Consider the following 27,448-nt stretch of genomic DNA (forward strand, 5'->3'; position numbering starts at 1 on the left):
ACAACTATAATATACTGTATATATATATACTATTATATTATAACATTACTACATCATTACATACTACAGTAGAAAATTAATATTCAATAGACAATCAATTATTTTGATACAATTGTTTTTCTTGCATAATAGCTAACCAATGCTTATTATTATTCAAAACATTTAATTTACTCGTCAAGCGTATCAATGTAATGCATTTGTCATTTATATATATATAAATTATATATTTAATTGTTAAATCAAATAAGCATATTGAGTTTATTGAGCCAGGTTAACAATTTTATTGACAGCTGGGGTAATGGGAACAAGCATTTAATACAAACTATTTTTTTTAATTTTAAGCAAATTTTTTGATACTATAATAAATATTATAATATAAGTTTTTTTATATAAAAATTCTTGAATTTCATTGACAAACTATTTTTAATCTATTGTTTTTTTATTCACTCATAAATATGTACATAAAATTTATATTATCTTAATTACAGTATTATACAGTAGTACTGTATAAGATTAATCATTATACTTTTAGTATGATATAATAGGTGTATATTAATCTCATACTCACGTTATTAATAAGTACTGTATATAAACAGTTGAAACTGATAGATAATACTAAATAAATAGGAAAAATGTAACAATAATAATAATAATATGTATGTTTAAATAGTGGCCATAAGATTATTAGGTCACTTGTGGTTATTGAAAAGCCTTACATCTAATTGAACACAAAATTAAAACTTAACACTTAGTTAATATTAAGCCATATTAAAACAGTTGGTTTTTTGTAATAGTAATAGTGATAGAAAATGTGCATAAATTATTCAGGTTAAGGTTAGACCAAAAATTATTTCACGTGATTATAATATTATTATTCTCTCTCTCTCTCTCTCTCTCTCTCTCTCTCTCTCTCTCTCTCTCTCTCTCTCTCTCTCTCTCAACTCATTTAAGGGGAAAGTTGTCTATAAGTTTTTATATATATTTTTTTCAATGCAATCCACGCCTGGCTATCATAATTAAAACGCCCGTTAGATAACTGAATAGCAATAATAATAATAATATTGAATAGCAATGTATAAGAAAAATCGGAAGAATTTCTAGAGTAATCCTATGAGTGGTTTGGATTTGTTTGTAGTGCCGTATAAAGTATACTATAGTTTTATGTATTAATATTTTAATACATATACAGTATATAAAATAAATGAGAGTAAAAAAAAAGTCGGACATTGCCTTCGGATTGTTTCGTAATTGTATGGCTGTGTGTGTGTGTGTGTGTATGTGTAGTGAAAGTGTTTTTTTTGTACAGGTATTTGAAAGCCAACACTCCTGTAATACTTGACTTTCAACTGGCTTTGGACGGCTATGTCTTTAATAGTATATATTTTACTACTACTTTCACTTTGAAGAGAAGGGCGTGTGTCTCGTGAGACTCAGATGCCAATTGAATGAACCGTTTTTTTCTCTCAAAGAAAAACATAGGTAACTGTGCTTTACATCAAAGACATCGATGGTATATAAAAGCCAATGATTTGGTGTTTACTTTCATCAGTCAGTTTTCTCTGAGTTTTCTTATCATTTCATTAGTATTTAATACTTAAATTTAAAAAACCTCAAAATGAAGGTATATTGTAATATATAAAAAAAAGTTTGAAATTGGTTTAAAATTTAATCGTTAATATTGTGTTTTTATTATTATTATTTTCTGTTAGTTCTTCATCCCATTAGTGTGTTGTATAGCCCTATCCCAGGCTCTTCCAGGCGGACAATCAGTCTCGAGCCGAACCCAAGATGTAAAGCGACATAATAATGAAAAAATGTTTTTTTTATTAATTAAGTGATTGTTTTGTTTTTTATTTATTTCTATAAAGGATTGGGGAAACTATGCTTTCGGATATGATATCGTTGACGAAGTAAGCGATTAATCATTCATTCAAAAAAAAAAACAGTTTAAAAATTTGAAACAATTAATATATTGTTTGTTATGTCCCAATCACATAGTATGGCGCACAAAATGGTCGGGAAGAGAAAGGTGATGCTCACGGAAACAAAGTCGGTTCGTATACCATTAAGGACTCCGACGGCAGATCCAGACGTGTCGACTATGTTGCCGATGCCCACGGTTTCAGAGCCACCATCGGAACCAACGAAGTGAGACATTCAGATCTGAATACAAAAAAATGAGTTATTTATGAAAACAAATTATTTATATATAGCCCGGAACCGCCACCTCAAACGTTGGTGATGCCACTTACTTGAGCTCTGCACCGGTCATAACTGCTGAGCCCGCCAAGATCTTGGCCGCTGCCCCCGCCTACCACGCACCAACTTTGTTGGCCGCCCCCGCCGCCTACCACGCTGCCCCTGCTTACAGATCATACGCCGCTCCATTGGCTGTGGCCCATTCAGCCCCCCTGTTGGCCCACTCAGCTCCACTTATCAATTCTTACTCAGCCCCACTCATCAAATCTTATTCGGCTCCATTAGTGTCCCGATTGTCCGCCCCAGTTGCCTATGGTCACGGACCCGCTTTGTTGGCCGCCGATCCCTGGGCTAAAGCCTGGTAATCAATTATTACCATAGCTTTTAGATACCATTGATTTTAATTATATATTAATGACAAAGAAAAACCACTTTCTTATTATTGATTACTTATTTCTCATCTTTAAGTTATCTAATCATTTGATTTTTAAAGAATTATTATTTTTTAATATCTCTCAATTCAATTCAAATGTTATTATTTTATATATATTTGTTGTTATAATTTAAATAATTGTTGTTTTTTGAGATAAACTTGTAATTTATATAGAAATATTTGTAAAAATAAATGAGCATTTTTTAAAAGCCAAAAACATAATATAATTAATTAATTATAAAAACTTTTAACTATTTTAAACTATTTTTAAAACTACTTGCATAAAAAGTTTAATCTAATTTTTATTAATATTTTTTACTTAATATTTTTAATGTTATCAATAATGTTATAATTATTAATAATATTTTGTTATTATTAAGATTTCCATATAAATACAATATTTTTAATAAATTCCATTATTTTTATTAATTATTAATAAATTTGTTTAATTTTAATTTTAAAAATAACAAATAGTTTTGCATTGAAAATGTTGAATTTAAAAGACAATACAAACATTACCTTGTACAATTTATTTTTAAATTTATATTCTAATTATTTTGAAATCATATTTTACTTATAATATAACTATTTTATTTTGACAAATATAATTTATTTTTAATTGTTTAGTTATACTGTATATATATTAAAATAATGTTATATTTAGAATATTATTAAAGGAATTTAATTTTATTTAACAATTTAATTTAATTAAGTAATAAAACACTATAAAAAGTAATTAGCAAAGAGGGGGTCAATTTCTCTGCATTTACAATTTTTTTTTAATTTGACGTAATAAAATCTAGTGCTGGAAAAAGAGAAATTTCTAGAAAGTTTCTAAAATAAATTTCTATCTATGGCATCACCATGTTAATTTTGTTCTCTCGATATTTGATATATTTTAACAATATATTAAATATTATTATAAGTATTTTAATTATTAAATAAAGTTAAAAAAAATAATTAATTTAATTGTCAATATATTAAATTATGATATATTAATACATATATATAATAAAATGGCGAATAAAATTTTATGAAACTGATTATTATTAAATAATTATAATTATTTTATATATAGGTATCTCATTTTGTATAGTATTGTATATTAGTACAATAGCTATAGCCTATAGATATAACATAATGTAACAATAGAGATAAATTTCTATAGAAATTTATTCCTGAGAAATTTATTAGAAACTTTCTATTTTCCCATCTTTAATAAAATCATTAAAAAAACTTTTATCACATAAGGATGGTTGGACTTACCCCTCCCTACCCCACAGATTAAAACCTTGATTAATATGCAATAATTTTTATTTATTAATTTATTTATAATATATGCATTTAATTAATACGAAATTTTTAACTTACAACACATAAATCAAATATAGTTTTCACTCAATTTAACTCATAATTATTGTTAAGATTAACAAATATATATACTGTATATATAATTAATTTATTTTTTATTAAATTTCATTTTATTTCATCATAAAATATATTAAATTTTCAAATAATTTTTATAAAAAAAATAATTATAGATAAATATACTGTACTGTAATACTTGACATTCAAGTGGGCTTTGAGACGGCTATGTCTTTAATAGTACAGGTATTTACTAATACTTTCACTTAGAGTGTAAGGGCGTGTGTCTCGTTAGACTCAGATACCAATTGTATGAACCGTTTAAAAAACAGCATAACTGTGCTTTAAAATCAAAGACATCGATGGTATATAAAAGCCAGTGATTTTGTATAGACTTTCATCAGTCAGTTTTATCTCCTTTGAGTTTTCATTAGTATTTAATACTTAAATTTTTGTAAAATCTCAAAATGAAGGTATACTGAAATATTTAAAAAAAACTTATATTTTTTTTAAAAAAAAAGTTTGAAATTGATTTTTTAAAATAATAATTTTATTAATAATATTGTGTTTATTATTATTTTCTGTTAGTTCTTCATCCCATTAGTGTGTTGTATAGCCCTATCACAGGCTCTTCCAGGCGGACAGTCAGTCTCGAGCCGAAGCCAAGATGTAAAGCAACATAAAAATGAAAATTTTTTGTTTGTTTGTTAATTAAGTGATTGTTTTGTTTTTTTCTATAAAGGATTTGGGAAACTATGCTTTCGGTTATGATATCGCTGACGAAGTGAGTGATTTGTCATTCAAAAAAAAAAAATGTTTACAAAAATTAAATAAATATATTGTTTGTTATGTCCCAATCACATAGTATGGCGCACAAAATGGTCGGGAAGAGAAAGGTGATGCTCACGGAAACAAAGTCGGTTCGTATACCATTAGAGACGCCGACGGCAGATCCAGACGTGTCGACTATGTTGCCGATGCCCACGGTTTCAGAGCCACCATCGGAACCAACGAAGTGAGACATTCAGATCTGAATACAAAAAAAATGAGTTATTTATGAATACAAATTATTTATATATAGCCCGGAACCGCCACCTCAAACGTTGGTGATGCCACTTACCTGAGCTCTGCACCGGTCATAACTGCTGAGCCCGCCAAGGTCTTGTCCGTTGCCCCCGCCTACCACGCACCAACTTTGTTGGCCGCCCCCGCCGCCTACCACGCTGCCCCTGCTTACAGATCATACGCCGCTCCATTGGCTGTGGCCCATTCAGCCCCCCTGTTGGCCCACTCAGCTCCACTCATCAATTCTTACTCGGCCCCAATAGTGTCCCGATTGTCCGCCCCAGTTGCCTATGGTCACGGACCCGCTTTGTTGGCCGCCGATCCCTGGGCTAAAGCCTGGTAATCAATTATTACCATAGCTTTTAGATACCATTGAAATTGATTATCATAAATATGTTTGTTATAATTTAAATAGTTGTTGTTATTTGAGATAACTTGTAATTTATATATAGAAGTATTTGTAAAAATAAATGAACATTTTAAAAAAAAAACCAAAATCATTATATAATTAATTTTTATTCTTTTATAACTTTTAACTATTCATTATTTGAGTAAAAAACTATTTTTTAAATTAGATCAAATTATTTTTAATAATTATTTTATTTTTGTCAATAGTTTTTGCATAATGTATGTGATGGTCAATACTACTGTATTATATCTATAATAATAATTATAAATATTAATACTATTTATATTTAGTCATTATTTAGATCATTAAATAATTACTATAAAATCCTTTAATTTAATTACCGGTTATATCAGACATATTGAATTAATTTTATTACTATTAATATGTAATGATTTTTATAATTTATATTATATTCTTTAATTAATACAAAACCTTACAACACATAAATCAAATATAACTTTTAATTTAACTCAAGATTATTGTTCAGATTTTTTTTACAAATATATAAATTTATTTTATTTTATTAAGTCTTTATTTTTTAATATTAAATTTTTATAATTTTTTCAAATAAACATAGAAAAATATACTTTATAAAAAAACAATATAAAATGTTATATCATATATTTTTGTTAAAACACAAAATATAATTATAACATATAAACTATTTATTTCTTTTATTATTTATTTGCTAAAATAAATTAATATTCAATTATTTTTAAAAAATGTATAAAAAATTACATAATAATACACGAGTCGTGTTGATTGTTATTATTTTTGTCATCGTTTAGATTGAGTGGCAATAGACGTGCCGGCGGTTCCAAGCAATGGCCGTCCAAATAGATACGATATATTGTCAGGTGATGTCCGGCCACCGATAGGTTTGATTTGAGACACGAGTCAACTGTAGTGGCGATAGAGCTCGAGCTGAATGGGATCGATATGACAGTGGTTTCAGCTGACAATACATGAGCGCCTAATATAGATAGATATATAATATATATATATATATATATATATATATAGGTTTGGATGTCATATAAAATATAAAATATTTTGAATTAATGTTTTTTGAGTTCACATTTACAATGTTAAACAAAAGTTGTAAATTAACTATCATTAATAATGTTTCTCAAAATACTGTAATTATATATTACTGTAAATAATACCTATTATATAAAATTCTCATATAATCTGCAGTTAATATATTATTTAAATGAATGCTATTTAATATCATTATTATTATTATTCCTAATCCTAAGTTTAAATGTAAGTTATAGATATATACTGTAAATTTATGACATTTAAAATATGTACATTAAATAATTATATGAATTTAGATGCTATATTTTAAAATTATTACTAAAATTTTAATATTTTACGTTTTTAATTAATATTAATATATATATATATATTATTTAAAAACTACAACAATAAATGTCATACCTGTAGCCATAAGCCAGGCCTCGATTTTACGTTTACTTGAGGTCACGCTTTCAAATTCAGGTGAATTTGTATTCAAAGGGTTTGCAATTTTTGTTGGCACAAAGATTTTGCTATAAAATATTAATAAAATAGACATTTAATAATTAAAATTCACTATATATATTGTACTGTATATACAATATAAGATTGTTAAAAATTTAACAATTATTTTAACTATTTAGAAATAAAATCGATAACAATTATTTATTTAAATACAATATGTATGCTAATTAAAATCTTTTTAAATTGTTTAAACTTGAATTTTCTCTTAAATCTAACAAAAATAATTTAACTATACATCTATTATATATTATTTTTTATATATATATATAAACAAGTAATGTTTATAACAATAAAAATGTCAAATGTCTAAATTTATCATTTGATAATATCTTATATATTCATAAACAAATAAGTAATATATTCCCATAATACAAATGGTAAGCAAAAAAAATAATTTGATAATACAATAAAAGCTGATATCAGAAAAATTTACATAATATTCATAAATAATTAATTATTTTGTGCACTAAAAATGACAAACAAACAACAAAAAACAATGGATTGATTGTAAAAAAATTAATTGAATTATAAAATGTCTACAAAAAATAATTGTTATGAGAAAAGTATTCATAAATTGTATACCAATTTAATATCACAGGACTCGAGTCAGGACACGGCTCTTGTTGTTGTTGTTTAGCTACGGCTAGTCGTAAAAATTTCAATGAAAACTCATTGGTTACGACACCATTGGGTTTATCACCGCCAGTGACCAAACTATTATTATTATTATTATTATTTATATAAAACATTTTACGGCTATCGATACTATCATTGTCTTCGTTTAAGTTTTCTTTAATAGATTCGGTATTAACTGAGAGAAGTGGGAAAAAATAATATAATATAATAATAATATAACTAAAATATGAATCATTTTGAAAATTGTTTGAATGCAATATTCAACAACAAAAAAACTATTTATTTATCAATATATAATACATGCATAATCTATGGGTGTCTCCACAGTATTGGATGATAAAAATCTAATGTTTTGGCTCTCATTTCTTAGCCATTGCGACGACCGACTCAATAAACTATTTAACAAAAAAATGTATAAATTTTATTTTCAATTATTATTATTGTTATTTTTGTTGTTGTAATAAAAAAATGTGTCCACATTTTTTATCACTTTAATAAAATTATTATTTAAAATAAAATATATGTTTAATAAAATGATAAATTTGTTTTTTTCTCTAAGACAATAAATTTGCATAATATATCGTATTGTATATACTTAATAATAATAATAATAATAAATACCCACGTTTCAATTTTAATTTTTTTTAGAAAATAAAAATATTTATCATTTTGATACATAAATTAAAATCTTAAATTTGCATAAATAGGATTTAATAAATATATATATAAACAATTATATATTAAAATTTAGACTATTATTCATATAAACAATTTAAATATATTTTTTTAAAATAAAAATAATTTATAATAATATTAAACACTTTAATATTTTAATTTAAAGTATTGTAAATTATGTCAAACCTGGAAAACGATTCATAGACGGGTACAGCCAAAGGTGTGTCCCATATTTGGACTTTTGGTATAAAATCGATAATTTCTAACCTCTCATAAGCGGGGTTTCCGTATTCAAAATAAATCCTCAAAATATAGACAGTGTTATTATTTTTTTGATAGTCATACGACCAGTAAGAGGTCTCAGTGTTGACCGACCAGTTGGTACTCTCGACAGGTATGGGCACTGTCTCTACACTCAATATTCGTCCTAATAGTTCATAAATAATTTTATGAAACATTAAAATAAACAGATAATATTTTTCTATAAATATTTATAACAGTTTTAACATTAATTTATATAATTTTTTTGTAAATCTGTTTAATATAACTCTAAAAAAATTTACAAATAAAAAATAGAATAAAGAATATTCTATGAAATGTTATAGTATAACAAACATTAAATATTTTTTCATTTATATATTTCATACAATTTTTTTTTATATATTTAATTCTTTAAAAAAACTAATAATTTTTTACAGTATATCAATAATTTTAAAATAAATAAAAATTAAAAAAATATATTTAAGTTATACGATATAATAATAACTATTATTAGACATTTGTATTATATAACTAACCTTCTAATGGTTTTGTAGCAAATAAATCATTGACGCGAACCAGCATTTCATCTAATGATTCATATACTGGTTTTGACGATAACAACGATGATTGAGTGCTTTCATTAATTATATCAATCGGTGGCGACGATTGTGTCTCACTATCGATGTCTATATTATCTAAGTTTAAATCAGTCGACAAAATATCACTTTTGTCTGTGTCGTCGGTGTTATTAATATTAATATTATTAATATTGTTATTATTATTATTATTATTATTATTATTAGTAATTTTAATTCTGGGCACAACATTAATGCATCCAATTTTTTGTGGACTATTTCGTTGATGTGGTTGTCGTGGTATTAGCCATAACCTAATGTATAGACACGTATTTTTTTAGTTTTTAATCGTTTGTAATAAATGTTATCATTTTAAATAATCTGAAACTACATACATAAATTTAAACATAATTTAAATTCAATTTTATAAATACAATATAAAAATATATATACAGTATATTTTATTATAGCTTTTGTTAAATAAAATATAAATAAATAAAATTATTTTATTTGATAAATATAATGCTACTATATTTATTAATTGTATTTAGATTAAAATATACTAGTTCAATTTAACAATTTATCGGCAATTAAATTAATTAAAATATAATTAATAAATACTACATTTAATAAAAAAATATATATAAATAAAAAAAAATTTTAAATTTACTGTACTTTCTTAATATATGATTAAAAGTGACGACTATTTTATTACTATTATTATTAGTATATCTAAATAAAACTTTAATAAAAATCTTATTAAAAATGCAAACTTCGTATTTTAATATACAAAATAATGTTTAATATTATTTTATATCCGTTATAAAGTTTAACCAACAAAAAATAACAAAATTTAAAATACTCTCATTTTTAATATTTTGTAGACACTATTAGCACATTAAATCATATATACAGTATATGTCAAATATATCAAATATATAGTAGTGTAGTACATATATCAATGTATTATCTTTGATCATTTTGATATCAATAAATTTTTATTATTGTTTAGCGTCATTGTATATATACCAGTATATCTATACAAATATACAGTATCAACAAATAAATAAAATTTTTATAAATTATTGGTTTGTATAATATAAATAGTTTATATATATTTATCAATAATATTGATTCAATATAATAAATCTACTGTATGTATATATATATATATATATATATAGAGAGAGAGAGAGAGAGAGAGAGAAATAGAGTATATATATTGTATATTATATATAGTATATATTATTTTTATTTAGTCAAGACATATAAATCAAATGTTTTTATATTTAAAATAAATAGTTTTTATTTGTATGTATTTTAATTAATAACTTTAATACATATATTTTATCGGATCTAACTTAAACTATTCAATAGATTTTGACAAATCAAATAAAATATTCAAATTTAATTTGTTTTGAATTTTTAATTTTTATTATATGCTATTCAGTTAAAATTCAATAATTTAAATATTATTATGATTTATGCTATAATATAATAAAATGTTTGACATAAATATATACTATACATATCATATGTATTACACACAAACACATCAATTTTATAATAAATGACACCATTTTGTATGTAAATTTGATTGATGTTATTGAATATTGTATAAAACAAAATTAAAATTCATAACATTTTTCACGTTTTATTGAAAAAGACAATATTAGACAATATTAGATGTCTTATCAAATTTTATATATTTAATATATTGCTGTCTATTTTTAAAAAAGTATTTATCAAACAATCTATTATAATCACTGTATATTCTATTACTTTCTAAAAACTTAATTAAAGTTTTATTATTGTCTGCTCATTACTAATTTTAATTAGCATATTAAAGTATTATTGCATAATAGGTATAATAGCATTAATTAGTATAAATTACTTAATAAGTATTATGTAAAATAAAAATTATGCTAAAATCCATTATTAATTTTAGAGTTTTATTAAATATTCCTAATATTTAATAAATAATATTCACTGTAAAAACATACAGCGTCCGGCATAAAGAGCGCACGTAAATAAAAATTAATATCTCGAAAACTACAAATGATAAAAATCTGAAATAAATTTTATTAAAATCACATATAAATAGGGTTTAGTGTATTAGGTTTTAAAAATGTTTTCCATCATTAACTGCTGAAGATGCTGAAGAAGTTCTTGAAAGGAAACACAAACACGACGTCTCAACTCATCAGGAATTCCCAAAATGACTAGTAATGCGTTCTTCCAGTTCCTCCAAATTCTCCATACTCTTTTCATAGACTATCTTTGACATAACCCCAGATAAAAAATCTCAAGCATTTAGTCATTTTGGGAATTCCTGATGAGTTGAGACGTCGTGTTTGTGTTTCCTTTCAAGAACTTCTTCAGCATCTTCAGCAGTTAATGATGGAAAACATTTTTAAAACCTAATACACTAAACCCTATTTATATGTGATTTTAATAAAATTTATTTCAGATTTTTATCATTTGTAGTTTTCGAGATATTAATTTTTATTTACGTGCGCTCTTTATGCCGGACGCTGTATATTACTTTCAAGTGTATATTAATATACAAGTGTATAAGTGTATGTAATTTACATGTGTATTATTTTTTAAAATTTAATGCACCACTATATTAATGATAAACAGTATGTTTGAATATATTATAATTTATAAACTAAAGTTTAACAGTTTTTTTAATTAAACTTTTTATTTTTTGGTACAGTACAGTTTAATTTATACAGGTATGTCATAAACTAAAAAGTAACAAAAAAACTGATACCTGATTCCCCTAAGATTTCGTTTGAGTTGTTTACCGGCAAAAAACGGTAGTCTTTGACCGAAACCATTGGTCGAGTCATAAATCAGTGTCTCTGCTGTCTTCACCTGCCATTTGGGATTATCACTCAACCATTCATTGATTTGATGAAACACTTCACTATAATTAATATTTAGTTTTTTATATATAAATAAATTTTCAGATAGTGTTGTAAATATATTTTTATTTATATAGAAAAATATATAATACTAAATGTAATAATAATAATAATAATAAGGAATAGGTATTACAAACAAACCTAAATGTTTGATAGTCTGCCTGAAAGAACCAGGAGTCGGGTTTTCGTCGATATTGTGGACAAAAATCGATAAAAGTAAATGAGCCGAAAGGCTGACCTGTCTTGGATGAGACACTTGTGTTGTCGTCAACTGGTGTGGCACTGGTGTCGGGTTCGGGATAGGCATCCACTGAGGTGTCCATAGCGTCAAACTCGTCGCCAGCAAAAGCCATGTTATAGTGAGCCATAACTCATTATATGACACATACAGACACACAACTATACTATACATCTAACCATACCTTACAATGCAATTTATCAATTTATTTGGTGATTACATTAATAACACACAAAGTGTCATAAAAAATACATATTATACTCTACATTGAAATATACTGTATATATATACATGCATTTACAATATAAAAGTAAAAGATATACCGTAATACAGGTATAAACAAAATATTTAAACAATATATATGATATGTGTGTCTATTGTGTTTTTAGACTAAAAAATAATAATTAACTTTCGCTAAATAGATTGTTATGGGAAACGGTAGATAAATGACAGCCTTTTTCCATGAAAAGTGTTGGATTTACTCTGTATATACAGTCTTGTAGTTAGTCGTTGATTATCTCTCTCTCTCTCTCTCTCTCTCTCTCTCTCTCTCTCTCTCTCTCTTTGACTAAACAGATAATAAATGAAAACCAATGCAAAAGCCACTCATTATAACTGATATGACAGCCGTTTGCCAACCATTTGATGATAACAACGACTTTCTTTAGCAACACAATCATTAAAAATGCCTTTTGGTTACATTTTTTAAAACTTATTATATATATATAATATATAATATACACTATAATATACAGTATATATACTACATATTACTATAGTTATTATAGTAAAACACGATTACATAAAAAACTCAAAGAATCATAACTCATATTAAATGTAATGAAATCTAAAATTATGTTTACTTCACATAACTTTTATTATATAGAAATTTATTTTTATTTTTATTTTGTTCACTGATAACAATAGTACTTCAATGGAAATTGTGATAAAACCAACAAAAATAAATAAACAACTTAATAAAGAAACCCAATATTGTTATTATTATTACAATAATTAACAACTTTTTATATACCTGTATACAGTACTATAGTTATAATTATTATGCACTTTGTATTCAATAATATAACAAAATGCTAATAAAAGTAACTTTTTATTTAATTATTTAGATATATTTCTATAGACAAAGTTAATGCATTATGCATTATATTATATAATAATTTAATAATTAATTTTAAAAATAATAATTAAAATTATTTAATGTGCAAAATAAAATAAAATAAAATGTTTTTTTTGTGTGCCAAACATTGTATAAACATTTAATTTTTATTGCCATAGAATTTAATTTAAAGATAAAGGTGCTGATTGACCTTGAACTTGACCTCTAAGCCACGCCCCCAAGGTCGTCAAGGTCATTCAAGTCATATGAGAATGACGTCACTTTGATAAGGTACTCAGATAAATAATGTGACATTGGAATTAATGATGACGACATCCTAATGACCATCACGGTCATCACTTTCTAATTTTAAATTTAATATAGTACTAATAATACTTCTATTGCATAATTGATTAATAATTACAACTACTTCTACTACTAGTACTACTAAATAGCTTATTTCATTAATAATAAAACTACTACTACATTTCTTTTATTTCATTAATAATTACTACTACTATTACATTACAACTATATATACCATATTTCATTAGCAACAAATACTATTATAAAAACTACTAAACTTTTAATTACTATTACTTATACTACATTGCTTACAATAAAGTAATAAAGTTATAAATTATTGATACATTTTATATATTTACTTAAAATTATTATAAATTCTACTATTGTGTGTATATTTTATTAATAATAATTTAGATTCGTACTAAATTGCTTATAATTCATTTTTTCTATATAAAAGAATTACTATTAATAATGCCAAATGTATTTCATTTATAAATATAAATACTAACAATAAAACACATGTATTTTACTAAAACTTATTTTACACTAATATTTATTAATTTTACTATAATAATGTTTATATTTTATTAAAGATAACTTACAATTCTTATTCTTATTATATTATAATTATAATCATTTAATACTAATATTTTACATTATTTAATAAATATTAATTATTCCATTGCAATACTTATATTTTAATTAATTTTTATTAAATATTACTACTACAGTCTCTATATTTTTCAATATACTACTAAAAATATTAAGATAATGTTTACATTTCAATAATAATTACTAATATAGTCTCTATTTAATTAAAGTTACTAATACATTTTTAAGTTTACTTATATTTTATTTATATTAATCTTTTAAATACTAATAAATTTTCTATATTTATTTTAAAAAATCAATAATATTAAGATAATCCTTATATTTTAATAAAAATTATTAGTACATTGTTAATTTATTAAATATTTCTAATATTTGACTTATATTTACTAATTACTGATATGCAATTACTGCTATGTTAATTATTATTATACTTTAAGAACTACTAATGATAATAGAATGATTATATTTTATTAATTATTAATTAATTAATACTATTACTTCAACTACATAGTTTAAATCTAACTAATAATTACTATAAATAATTATAAAATAAGTATATTTTTAAATATTTATTATTAATGCTATTATATTGATTATATTTTTATTAAAAATTACTTATACTTAATTAATTTTACTATTAAATTACTTGACTTATACAGTACTAATAGTAAATTACTTTATTTTTTAGATTATTAAACACAATTACTACATCTAAATAACATATATTTTACTTAAAATTATTATAAATAGTAATAACTTCATTATAAATAATCTACTTTTTAAATAATAATAAATAAATAGTTTATATTTGTTTACAAAAATGTAAACAATCCATAAAAATAGTTTGCTTTTGTATTAAAAAATGTAAACAAACCATAAAAATAGTTTGTTATTGTATTCAAAAACGTAAACAAACTACCCTACTTTATAACTACTCGTAAACAAACTACCCTACTGTATAACTACTTGTAAACAAAACATATAAATAGTTTGTTATTGTATTCAAAAATGTAAACAAACCATAAAAATAGTTTGTTATTGTATTCAAAAATGTAAACAAACCTTAAAAATAGTTTGTTATTGTATTCAAAAATGTAAACAAACCTTAAAAATAGTTTGTTATTGTATTCAAAAACGTAAACAAACTACCCTACTTTATAACTACTCGTAAACAAACTACCCTACTGTATAACTACTTGTAAACAAAACATATAAATAGTTTATATTTGTTTACAAAAATGTAAACAAACCATAAAAATAGTTTGCTTTTGTATTAAAAAATGTAAACAAACCATAAAAATAGTTTGTTATTGTATTCAAAAACGTAAACAAACTACCCTACTTTATAACTACTCGTAAACAAACCACCCTACTGTATAACTACTTGTAAACAAAACATATAAATAGTTTGTTATTGTATCCAAAAATGTAAACAAACCATAAAAATAGTTTGTTATTGTATTCAAAAATGTAAACAAACCTTAAAAATAGTTTGTTATTGTTCAAAAATGTAAACAAACTACCCTACTTTATAACTACTCGTAAACAAACTACCCTACTGTATAACTACTTGTAAACAAAACATATAAATAGTTTATATTTGTTTACAAAAATGTAAACAAACCATAAAAATAGTTTGCTTTTGTATTAAAAAATGTAAACAAACCATAAAAATAGTTTGTTATTGTATTCAAAATCGTAAACAAACTACCCTACTTTATAACTACTCGTAAACAAACTACCCTACTGTATAACTACTTGTAAACAAAACATATAAATAGTTTGTTATTGTATTCAAAAATGTAAACAAACCATAAAAATAGTTTGTTATTGTATTCAAAAATGTAAACAAACCTTAAAAATAGTTTGTTATTGTATTCAAAAATGTAAACAAACCTTAAAAATAGTTTGTTATTGTATTCAAAAATGTAAACAAACCTTAAAAATAGTTTGTTATTGTATTCAAAAATGTAAACAAACCTTAAAAATAGTTTGTTATTGTATCCAAAAATGTAAACAAACCATAAAAATAGTTTATTATTGTATCCAAAAATGTAAACAAACCATAAATATAGTTTGTTATTGTATCCAAAAATGTAAACAAACCATAAAAATAGTTTATTATTGTATTCAAAAATGTAAACAAACCATAAATATAGTTTGTTATTGTATCCAAAAATGTAAACAAACCATAAAAATAGTTTATTATTGTATCCAAAAATGTTAACAAACCATAAATATAGTTTATTATTGTATCCAAAAATGTAAACAAACCATAAATATAGTTTATTATTGTATCCAAAAATGTAAACAAACCCTAAAAATAGTTTGTTATTGTATCCAAAAATGTAAACAAACCTTAAAAATAGTTTGTTATTGTATCCAAAAATGTAAACAAACCATAAAAATAGTTTGTTATTGTATTCAAAAATGTAAATAAAAACGTTAATTAACTATAAAAAAATTCATTGGTTATAAAAATGTATAAAGTATTTTATAATATAAATAAAGAAATTTTAATTAATTTGATAATTTTATTTATAAACAATAGCCATAAGGAATAGTTTGGTATACATCATGTGATTGTACTATTATACGTTTATCGGATACTGCTTGATATTTTTTATTAAATACTGCTGTGTTAATGTTATGAAATTTATCGCATCTAAATTGTTGTTGTGGTACTTGACGACTATCATAAATACCTCTACTGTATTTATCAGCAATATCTACTACTGTATAATAATTAACAATATGTTTAGCTTTTTCTGTTATTGCTAAACCTTTAACTTTCAATTTGTTTATTTCATTACCATTTGGTAACACGACTTTGTAACCATAGTTTTTTGGACCGCACGATACAAACTCCTTGATGTACGCTTCACTTCCAAAGTCTTTTTCTATTTCATCTGTAAGTTGACCCAAAAAATTACCAACTGTTGGTACACTCCAGTTTTGTGACGCGTTGTGTTTGAAGATAACAGAGTCGGTGTCAAAATATAATACACGTCCGTCAGCTTCTGATTCAATTGAATGTAGTATACTATACAGATGTAGTCTAGCGTAAGCAGTTACCATGGCAGCCAATGCCACTGATGTGTTACCAGGCTTTGATAAGATGTCGTCAACTAACTTATAGTTAACTATAAGTTTTTCACTATTGGGATGTACTTCACCTATTTATCAAATAATATAATTATTAATATATTAAATAATAACTAATTATAATATAATACCTGTTATTTTATACTTTGCATCAGTTAGCAAACTATAATAGTCATTATAATTTGAACATATTTTAACTTGACCCTGATTAGATAATTGGGCCAATTTTCCCCATAAACTATTGAGCATTAACTTAGATATTGTGCGCAAACCAGAGTTTTTAACCATATTATTGACATCTAATTCAACGTCTATATTAAAATATATTTATTAATTAAATATATCAAATAAATAAACAACATTTACCTTCTATTTCTTTAAATTCGCTGACAAAAGTATTTTTTTGCTCTTCAGTTACGCAATTGTCTGGCCATCCCGATGCCTCAGTTTTAATTTTTAAAAAAGTTTTAATATACGGAGAAAATATTTCACTTGATTTTTCTTCGTAATTTAATACTTCAATAATTAAATCAATTTTGTAACCAAAGTTTAATGCACATTTAAGCTCTTCGCTAAACCACGTGCCAACTAACATCCGTTCACAATCTGAATGTACACAATAAACATCTGATTTCGATTCTAAACAAGTCTTACATAATGGAAAATAAAGTTTTCCATTATATCTTACAGGAAGTATTGGAATATATAACTGTTTTGGCGGAATTACGCGGCACTTAATAAATCCAAAATAATTATCAATTGAAGTATTAATAAAATCGGTTAAAACTGACGGGTGTCCAATAGGAAATAACCGTTTCGATAAGACATACGGGTAAAGACTAGTGACATCTAAATACATTATTTTTTCATTTTGATTATTACATTTATAATTAAAGTATAAATTGTTAGTCCGGCCACCAAAAAACGCTTCTCTAATGTTTATTGGCTTGTATTTTTTCAATGACTTGTAAACTAATTGTCTGTTATTGACAAAGTCTGATATATTTTGTGGTAGACTTTCGAGTAAATCTTTGAACTGATGTCCCCATATTTGGACAACATTATAGCCACATCGCTGATAATATGAGAGCTTAAATAAATAAATACAAATTAATTTCAAAATAATAATTATATAACTAATTAATTACCTTTTTTATTGTCTCGTCATATACTTCATCATATGATTTACGTCCTACACCGCGAGAAGCGTTTCTTATTTCTCCGTTAAAGCAAACATGACATCCATGCCAATAACACCCCCAATATTCATACACAGTGTTGGTTTCGTGACAGAAACCATCAGCAAATTCATTACCTAATTTCACTTCTCGAGCAATTTTTTTATTGATTTCATATTCTTTTAAATCTAGCCATACATTTCCGGATATTGATTTATTTCGGCGATTACTGTATCCTTCAAGTGGCGTCACTCCAATTATATTTTCTTGTAATACTTGTGTTCTAAAGTATTCCAATCCAACACCAGCTAAAGTAAACTTTCGAGTAATTGGATCTAATCCGGTGATATCTTTAAATAATTTGCGGAACTCCATTAAAGCCATAGTTAATATTTTGACGTCATTTTGACAATATTTAACTATTTCATGTTTAAAGTCCCATTGTTGACCTGATTGTATGTACTCTTCGTGCCATTTTTGACATGAATCAGCATTTGATGGTGACATGTGATCAATACCAAAATACTTAATATCAGGTATTCTACCTATGTATTGTGTTGGTATAAATTCTTCAGTGGGTTCAGTATTAAATAAATGAGGAAAATATCCTTTTGTGACAACGCTTTCAAATCCAAATGATTTCGGTAGCGATGCTAATGGTTGTTGAAACAAACACAAAGAGTCAATAAACTCAATATTGTAGTAAACCATTTTCAATATTTTCATTCCAGTCATAATAAGTTCGGGTTGTTTTTTCTTGTAATTAGAGTTAATTAATTCTTGCAATAAAAAATGACTATCATAGCCTTTAGCATTGTGTGCGAAAACATAAACTTTTGCATTGTTGTGTGAGTCAGCTGTTTGTGATAAGGATATTAGATAATCAAAAAACGACTTAACGCAACTTTTGTTCTGAAAAACATGTTGACCTAAACCACATGTATTGCAATTATTTGTTGATTTTTGACGTGAATTTACATCCCAACAGTTATCGCAAACACATTCTGATAATAAATAATGAAATTATTTAAAGTATTTTATATATTTATTTATTAAAAATTACCTGAAATTAGTAACATTGGTTGGTGTTTACTTATGTTATCCGTTACCACAAGACTTGATTCGATATCATAACAAACTATAAATTTAATTTTGTCGTCTTCTTTCTTAAGTTTATCATGATTTAAAGGATTAATCATACAATTGTGTTGAGTCCATGAATTGTATTTGACACCACAATTGCGACACTTGAGATAGTTGCATTGATGTTTATTGATTTTGTCCACTTTATACCAAACATCGCAGTGTTGACATTGTTTTCTCTCAAGACATATATTGTTGTTTATATGTTTATCATAGCAAATATTTCCATTGAATGTTTTTTTACATACATCGCACTCGATTAACTGATCTATTGCTACTTTATCACATTTAACATTTGATCCACATAATGTACAATTTGTACATTTGTGATCAATTACATGATGTCTTGTATGACATTGATTGCAAACTTTTGTGTCATTTCTGTATGCATTAATGTTTTTAATAAAATTGTAATGACCAACTTTATTGAGTATAATATACTCAAGCCATATCTCATTGTCGGTGATTATATCTTCAGACTGATAAATAATGTTTTCATCATCAGAGGCATCAATAATCATAAGTTTATAAGGACCGATATTATTTAAATACTGTTGAATAACAGGAAAGTTATTAGCTTTTAGCGGTTGGCTGTAGTCTAAATTAGCGTTGAATTGACGATTTATTTTTACCACAAGATCTTGAGCTCCATTACGCTGTGGTAAATCTCCATAACTTTGACCAATTAATCTTTTCCACTCTTGATTGTTATGAAGTCTTGAAGTATTAAAACCCATTGCAAACCATTGAATACCCACATAAATAGCTCTATATCCGCAGCTATTATCTATATTGGTATTAATAAAAATTTAATAAAGTAATTATTATATAATAAAAATACATACCACTATTGTTAATTGAGACCACAGAGCGCTTTCTAATGCTTTTTGGATTGTTGTCTCTGGAGCTTTAGTTTTGCGTCCACTTCCCTTAAGCGTTTCCGTTACATATAAAGTAATATCAAAATTACCCATATAAAATGTTTGATTCGATTGAGCAATTTTGCTAATCAAACTCAGCGGTTCGTGTCGATCAAAGTTTTCAATTTTTCGGTTACCTTAAAATTAATGTTTTAATTAATATCAATTTTATTATAATTATTTAAATTACCGATAAATATTGGTTTGTTGAGGTCTTCATTTGACATAATTAATGTAAAGAAATCTTCACCAGAATGTTTTTGAAATATCGGTAAACAAACATCAGCAATGGCTTCCGAAAACTCTTCTTCAATATCGTTAAATCCATTCAAATCTCTTAAATTGTGGTTAAATTTAATTCGCTGAGTGTACTGTTTGCGCTTGAATTTGTCATAAGATTGGATTTGCGGTTGACGGTTAAATGAATATAGTAATTGACCTTGTGGTTCATTATTAGTCATCAGATCTTCTTCATCTTCATTTCGAGGGTCAGGAGCTCCGGAAATCATTGCTTCATTATCATCATGAGAGTGTTCACCGCCATATTGTGTATTGACTGATATATATATAATTATTAAAAATTTATAATTATTATTTAATATTTAATTACCTCTGGGATCCGGTTCAGCATCTGAATGTTGTGAAACATTATTCATGTAAGTACCATTGCTGTCATCTAATCGAGGGTCAACACCGTTATTGCTATCAAAGCTTTCATTTCCGCCATTTTCTTTGTTATTGTTTTGAGCGACAAAATCATCATTTCCGCCATTTTCTTTGTTATTGTTTTGAGCGCCAAAATCATCATTTCCGCCATTTTCATTGTTATTGTTTTGAACATCAATACCATCATTTGTGTCTTGTTTCGCACTTTTTAGCCACTCGTTAACTTTAGCACCTACAGGCATTGTACTTAATGAGTCTAATGCCTGACCCCATGACATACCATCTGGTATGTCGTCTACGTGTTGACTTAACAACTGAAACACTAAATAAAAAATAATTAGTTAATTATTATATAATTATAAAATTATCTGCTTACATTCACCCATACGGCGCTTATTACTTGTATTGACATCAGATGCTGATCGTTTCGACATAATTACAATAACAGTCAATTAAAACTCAAACAATTATTATCAAAAAGTAATATTAATAATAGTTGATGTGAACACTACAAGAGCACAAAAACAAATGTGTAGTTCAAGTTCAAGTGCAGCTTATATATTGAAACCTGTTATTGACATTGACATTGACTGCCCAGTAAACAAAATACATCTACATTTTTTATTATTGTAATGCTTGTTGTTAGAGAGCTACATGTATATTATTAGTATATTGTAATTTTTTAATATAAATAATATATAAGCTAAATATTACTTAATTATAATTTTTAAATTAGGTAATTATGAATACAGTAAAAATTCAAGCAAAACATTTATGTTTCAAACATCCATTTACTTGTATGACGGCAGGTCCTACAAGTAGCGGGAAAACTGTACTAATACGCAATTTACTAGAACATTACAGGAAAACATTATATTTTGAAACTACACCTACAGTGTTAAAAGTCATGTGGGCTTACGGTCAGTGGCAAAACTTGTATGAAAAACCTATAAATAATTGTGACGTAAAATATATAGAAGGGCTACCTTCCGAAGATGACGTCAAAGAGTATGGACCTCATATTATTATAGTTGATGATCTTATGACAGAGTTAGGCAATAACATTACATTAGCAAATTTATTCACTAAAGGGAGCCACCATTTAAATATAAGTGTTGTTTTTATTGCACAAAATATTTTCCACCAGGGGTCGCAAATGAGAACAATTAGCATAAATTGTCATTATTTGATACTTTTGAAAAATCCCAGAGATAAGCGACAAATAATATCATTGGCTTCACAAATATATCCAAATAAATCTAAATTTTTAATTGATGCTTATAATGATGCAACATCTATACAATATGGTTATATAAGAGTTGACTTAAAACAAGACACTCCAGAAAAATATAGAATACAGACAAATATAATACCTGTAGATAATATATTGGCTCCTATTGCTTATGTACCTAAATAATGTCTGAAAATTTAAAAAAGTATTGTCATGACTTGAAATTTATTGCTAAATTACAGTCACCTAAAGCACAAAAATCTATATTAAAATATATGTCCCGCGACCGTAATTTTTATTTAGCACTTAAAGAAATAGTCGTAAATATTATAAAAGGTAATATAGTATTGGATAAAATTAATGCATCTAAAATACTTAAACATAAAAAATTGTTTAATAAATTTAATAAACCTAATAAAATATCAGTGTCAAAAAAGTTGGTTGTGCAAAGCGGCGGTTGGTTGTGGTTAATACCAATAGTCACGTCAATTATTGATTTAATTACATAATGTCATTTCGAAAAATTCAATTATTATCAGATAGTGATCCTATTACTGAAACTAAACTTAATAAAGTAATAGAAACTATACCCCCTAAAACAGAAAATAATATAAGTGAAAATTTTTTAAAAATAATTGAAGATATTGTACAAAAAATTTTATTAAAAAAGTCTTATAAAACATCTGTTAAATCAATAGTAAAAAATACAATATCTAAAGTGAACCCTACATTATCAAAAAACAAAAAATCTATTAAAAATAAATTTATTAGTAAACTCAAACCTACTAAACATTTAAAAAAAGTTATACCAAATAAATCTGTAGATAATTGGTATAAGTTATGATCGATCAAATACTATCAAAAATTTATTATAATACTAAGCATAATGCATCATTTAGTTCAATTAATAAATTATTTATAGCTGCTAATAAAATAGATAGTAGTATAACTCTAAAAGATGTAAAAAATTGGTTATCTAAACAATTAACATATACACTTCATAAGCCAGTGATCAAAAACTTTAAACGTAATCGTATAGTAGTTAAACATATTAATCAGCAATGGGAGGCTGATTTGGTTGATATGAAAGAATTTAGCGGTACTAATAAACACTATACATATTTATTAACTGTTATTGATTGTTTTAGTAAATATGCTTATGCAATACCGCTAAAAAATAAAAATGCAAAAACAATAACTAGTGTTTTTACAAATATTTTTAAAAAACAAAAACCTTTAGCTTTAAGAACAGATAAAGGTAAAGAGTTTATTAATAGCGATTTACAAAAATTACTGAAAGAGCTAAACATTAACTACTTCACATCTAATGATCATCGAATTAAATGTGCTATTGTTGAGCGTTTTAACCGTACACTTAAAACACGTATGTTTAAGTATTTTACTGCCAAAGGTACACGTAAATATATTGACGTCATTAAGGATTTTGTTGACACATATAATTCATCATATCATCGATCAATTAAAATGCGCCCAATAGATGTCTCTACTACTAATGAAAAACTTGTGTATAACAACCTGTTCTCTAAAACTAAATTAACCCCAAACAAAATAAATACTGGTGATAAAGTAAGACGAGTATATGACATGAAAGCATTTGATAAAGGATATTACCCTAGTTGGACAGACCAAATATTTACTGTTGAAAATACTATAAAAGGTGATAAACAGTATGTTTTTAAGCTAAGAGATGAACAGGGAAATATACTTGAGCAGCGCTTTTATCCCCAGGAATTGCAACAAATTACTGATAATCTGTACAGAATTGAAAAAGTTATTAAAAAACGTAAACGCCGTGGAAAAACTGAATACTTTGTAAAGTGGTTAAACTATCCGGAAAGCTATAATAGTTGGACAGATAATATTGAAAATGTTTCGTAACAAAAAAGTTTGTCCATCAGACTTAATATTATTTTCAATACAAGTATTTTTAATAACATTAGTAATTGTCGTTAGTTTAGTTAATCTATCATTTGATTTCGGCAATAAAAATTTGTGGACAATCATATTGACCAGCGCATTGGGATATATATTACCTAATCCAAGATTACGTATTTGCAATAAAGTTATAAAAGATGTCACAAATAACGATTTGTAAAATAATATCTATTTTAATAACTTTATTAATTATTGTTTTAGTTTTAATTATTTTTTTATATAATAATAAAATTCATCAATCCAAGTGGAATTGTACAAAATTAAATTATACTATAATTTGTGAATAAAATGAGTTCATATATTACTTTGAGTTCTAATGTTAGTACCGGTGACAATACATTAAGCGATTTCCGAACTAAATTAGGAGCTGTAATGAAATTTGATCCCCAAAATGATTTATTGACAAGTATACCAAAATATACTGATTGGTTAGTTGGTATAACAGAAATATCATATACAAAATCATGGTATAATATTTTAAATGACTATAAAGTATCTCTATATGATGAGATGGGTAATATCTACAATAATGACTCCAATATTTATACAATTAAAGCCGGTTTTTATGAACGACCATCAAATTTAATTAGTGAAATAAATAGTATATTTGCTAAATTTAAAGGAATTGTACCTCCAAAACTGATATATAATGAATTAAATAATTACGTAACATTAATATGTGGGAAACTTGAAGACTCTGTTAGAGTATTTGTTAACTTGGGTGATGAGATTGAATGTTTGTTAGGACTTAAAAATAGAAATAATTACTATAATTATTATAATACTGAAAATGCAATTAATGATTATACAGTTAATAATGTATATACAAATGATGAAGTGAAAGCTCATCATCCAGTAGAAATATCTGGTGGATATCATTTATTATACTTATACACAGATATTGTATATCCATCTCTTGTTGGTGACACATTTGCACCATTGCTACGTGTAGTTGAAATACCACGTAAATCTAAATTTGGTGATACAGTGCACTTAAATTATGAGACACCACAATACAGACCCGTTAGACTAAATCAATTTGACACAATTAAAATCTATATAAGAGACGACAGTGGAAGACCTATACCTATTTAAATTCGGTAGAGTTACATTAACTTTACATATTAAAAAAGTATAAAAGATGGATAACCCATACATTGATTATTATAAATCGCAAGCCGGTAACGGTATAGTAGTATATAGTGGTCACAGATATCAAGGTGGTAATGGTATATTTGGTAAAATTTTTAAACACATACAACCAGCACTAAAATATATAGCAAAACAAGGTTGGGAAGCATTTCAAGGTATAGGTAGTGAAGTATTAAGAGGTAAATCACTAGGTGACGCCAGTAAAAACCAATTACTTAAAACTGCTGATACAGTACTCAGTGACGTAAGTGATAAACTCAGTACAATGAAACGTCAAAGAGGTATGGGTATTAGAAGAAGGAGACGCAAGCGCAGAATAAATAAATCTAAACGCAAAGTCACTAAAAAAGTATATAAAAGACGTAAACGTAGTCGTAAATCAGGAAGAAAACCAACACTAATATAATGACTACTATTCATCCATTGTCGTCTTTAATGACTTTACCGGAGTTGGATATATTTGGTGTCCCTCCAACTCAATTAATGATTGAAAAAGATATACAAACAGATCACAGACCGCTAACTACAATAAAAGCTGATTCACCCATTGAATTTGAAATAACTACTGGAATCAATGAATATATCAATTTAAATAAATCTGAATTGTACCTATGTTTGCAAATTGAGTTAACTAAAACTGAATCACCCGATATTACGGCTGACGATTGGAAAAAAATATCACCCGTTAATTATTTATTAAACTCATTTATAAAACAAATAGATGTAAAAATAGGTCAAACAACTATCACCAGTTCATCTATAAATTATCCATATATTGCTTATTTTGATGCATTACTTAATACATCTTCTCAATCAAAGTCAACACATATGCAAACATCAATGTGGGTTAAAGATAGTTACCCATTTAATGATCATAACTTAGAGCGACAAAAACGGTTATCACCAAAAGGTAAAAAACTAGCAGTTAGCCGTCATATTGAATTGTATGGAAAATTACATTTGGATTTATCTCAACAATTAAAATCACTAATAGGTGGTGTAACTATTAATATAAAAATACATCCAAACTCTCCCGATTTCTACTTAATGTATGATAAATCTATTGTTCCAAAAGTTAACATTATAGATACTAGACTTTATATTCATCGGTCAATTGTTCATTCACAAGTAGTACTAGCACATAATAAAATGCTTGAAGAAGATAAACCTGCACTATATTTTATTACCCGCCGTGAAGTAAAAACATGTACTATACCAAAGGATAGTATTGATTATTGTTTGAATAATGTTGAGAGTGGTGTTCTACCTAGGAAGCTGTATATATCATTTGTTAGTAATGATGCTTATAACGGCTCTCAAACACTTAATCCATTTTATTTTAAACACTATAGTTTACGGCATATTGCTTGTTATTTAAATGGTCAACAGTACCCGCATAAACCGTATACACCTGACTTTCAAAATGATAAATATATTAGAGAATACTTTAGTTTATTTGAAGTTAGTAATCAGCTGAGCCATACTACTTGTGACATTACAAAAGATGAATTTGCCGAAGGTTTTTCAATATTTGCATTTAATTTCATACCTGACCTATCAGATGGCGTTGCAAAAAGTGGTTATGTATCTCCATTACAAAGAGGTGGACTTAGAATTGAATTAAAATTTAATTACCCTTTAGCCGAACAAATAACTGCTTTAATATATTGTGAATACGATAGTTTAATTGAAATACAGAAAAACCGATTTGCTGTTAAAGACTTTTCATGA

At 25.6% G+C, this 27,448-nt stretch overlaps 5 protein-coding genes across 5 annotated transcripts; 3 read left to right on the plus strand and 2 right to left on the minus strand.

The window, feature by feature from the left end:
- Nucleotides 1–1,615: 1,615 nt before the first annotated feature.
- LOC128964698 (adult-specific rigid cuticular protein 15.7-like) lies at nt 1,616–2,564 on the plus strand. The gene is made up of 5 exons (XM_054311334.1): nt 1,616–1,621; nt 1,710–1,790; nt 1,869–1,910; nt 1,999–2,148; nt 2,214–2,564. Exons 1-5 carry the CDS (start codon nt 1,616–1,618, stop codon nt 2,562–2,564), a joined length of 630 nt encoding a protein of 209 aa, XP_054167309.1.
- A 1,900-nt stretch (nt 2,565–4,464) lies between these two features.
- LOC128964699 (adult-specific rigid cuticular protein 15.7-like) lies at nt 4,465–5,325 on the plus strand. The gene is made up of 6 exons (XM_054311335.1): nt 4,465–4,470; nt 4,586–4,666; nt 4,740–4,781; nt 4,863–5,012; nt 5,079–5,156; nt 5,272–5,325. Exons 1-6 carry the CDS (start codon nt 4,465–4,467, stop codon nt 5,323–5,325), a joined length of 411 nt encoding a protein of 136 aa, XP_054167310.1.
- Nucleotides 5,326–5,342: 17 nt separating this feature from the next.
- Nucleotides 5,343–12,659, minus strand: LOC128964813 (probable serine/threonine-protein kinase DDB_G0276181). Its single transcript, XM_054311451.1, has 9 exons — nt 12,235–12,659; nt 11,940–12,095; nt 9,125–9,477; nt 8,514–8,754; nt 7,953–8,047; nt 7,599–7,827; nt 6,915–7,024; nt 6,210–6,444; nt 5,343–5,398 (listed from the first exon to the last, which is right to left on the minus strand). Exons 1-9 carry the CDS (start codon nt 12,459–12,461, stop codon nt 5,392–5,394), a joined length of 1,653 nt encoding a protein of 550 aa, XP_054167426.1. The 5' UTR covers nt 12,462–12,659; the 3' UTR covers nt 5,343–5,391.
- Nucleotides 12,660–16,904: 4,245 nt separating this feature from the next.
- Nucleotides 16,905–21,812, minus strand: LOC128964700 (uncharacterized). Its single transcript, XM_054311336.1, has 10 exons — nt 21,755–21,812; nt 21,323–21,700; nt 20,903–21,268; nt 20,634–20,849; nt 19,713–20,579; nt 18,620–19,653; nt 18,390–18,561; nt 17,838–18,320; nt 17,603–17,782; nt 16,905–17,542 (listed from the first exon to the last, which is right to left on the minus strand). The coding sequence occupies exons 1-10, from the start codon at nt 21,810–21,812 to the stop codon at nt 16,905–16,907; spliced, it is 4,392 nt and encodes a 1,463-aa protein (XP_054167311.1).
- A 4,310-nt stretch (nt 21,813–26,122) lies between these two features.
- Nucleotides 26,123–27,448, plus strand: LOC128964701 (uncharacterized protein F54H12.2-like). Its single transcript, XM_054311337.1, has one exon. The coding sequence runs from the start codon at nt 26,123–26,125 to the stop codon at nt 27,446–27,448; it is 1,326 nt and encodes a 441-aa protein (XP_054167312.1).

The sequence above is a fragment of the Oppia nitens genome, unplaced genomic scaffold (assembly GCF_028296485.1).
Source record: "Oppia nitens isolate AA-2021 unplaced genomic scaffold, nextdenovo-longstitch-racon4-pilon3 scaffold9_pilon_pilon_pilon, whole genome shotgun sequence".
In the NCBI taxonomy this organism is placed as follows: domain Eukaryota; kingdom Metazoa; phylum Arthropoda; class Arachnida; order Sarcoptiformes; family Oppiidae; genus Oppia; species Oppia nitens.

Excerpts from the sequence above, each read along its gene's own strand:
- LOC128964698 (XM_054311334.1), top strand. Across the intron at positions 1,791-1,868 it reads TCTCGAGCCGAACCCAAGAT|GATTGGGGAAACTATGCTTT; the intron begins GTAAAGCGACAT and ends ATTTCTATAAAG. Across the intron at positions 1,911-1,998 it reads GATATGATATCGTTGACGAA|TATGGCGCACAAAATGGTCG; the intron begins GTAAGCGATTAA and ends CCAATCACATAG.
- LOC128964699 (XM_054311335.1), top strand. Across the intron at positions 4,667-4,739 it reads TCTCGAGCCGAAGCCAAGAT|GATTTGGGAAACTATGCTTT; the intron begins GTAAAGCAACAT and ends TTTTCTATAAAG. Across the intron at positions 5,157-5,271 it reads TAACTGCTGAGCCCGCCAAG|CCCCCCTGTTGGCCCACTCA; the intron begins GTCTTGTCCGTT and ends TGGCCCATTCAG.
- LOC128964813 (XM_054311451.1), bottom strand. The coding sequence starts at position 12,461 with ATGGCTCACTATAACATGGCTTTTGCTGGCGACGAGTTTGACGCTATG. Across the intron at positions 8,755-9,124 it reads TGCTACAAAACCATTAGAAG|GACGAATATTGAGTGTAGAG; the intron begins GTTAGTTATATA and ends ATGAACTATTAG. Across the intron at positions 8,048-8,513 it reads GTCTATGAATCGTTTTCCAG|TTTATTGAGTCGGTCGTCGC; the intron begins GTTTGACATAAT and ends TTTGTTAAATAG.
- LOC128964700 (XM_054311336.1), bottom strand. The coding sequence starts at position 21,812 with ATGTCGAAACGATCAGCATCTGATGTCAATACAAGTAATAAGCGCCGT. Across the intron at positions 20,850-20,902 it reads CAACAAACCAATATTTATCG|GTAACCGAAAAATTGAAAAC; the intron begins GTAATTTAAATA and ends ATTAATTTTAAG. Across the intron at positions 18,321-18,389 it reads CATTAGAGAAGCGTTTTTTG|ATGTCACTAGTCTTTACCCG; the intron begins GTGGCCGGACTA and ends TAATGTATTTAG.
- LOC128964701 (XM_054311337.1), top strand. The coding sequence starts at position 26,123 with ATGACTACTATTCATCCATTGTCGTCTTTAATGACTTTACCGGAGTTG.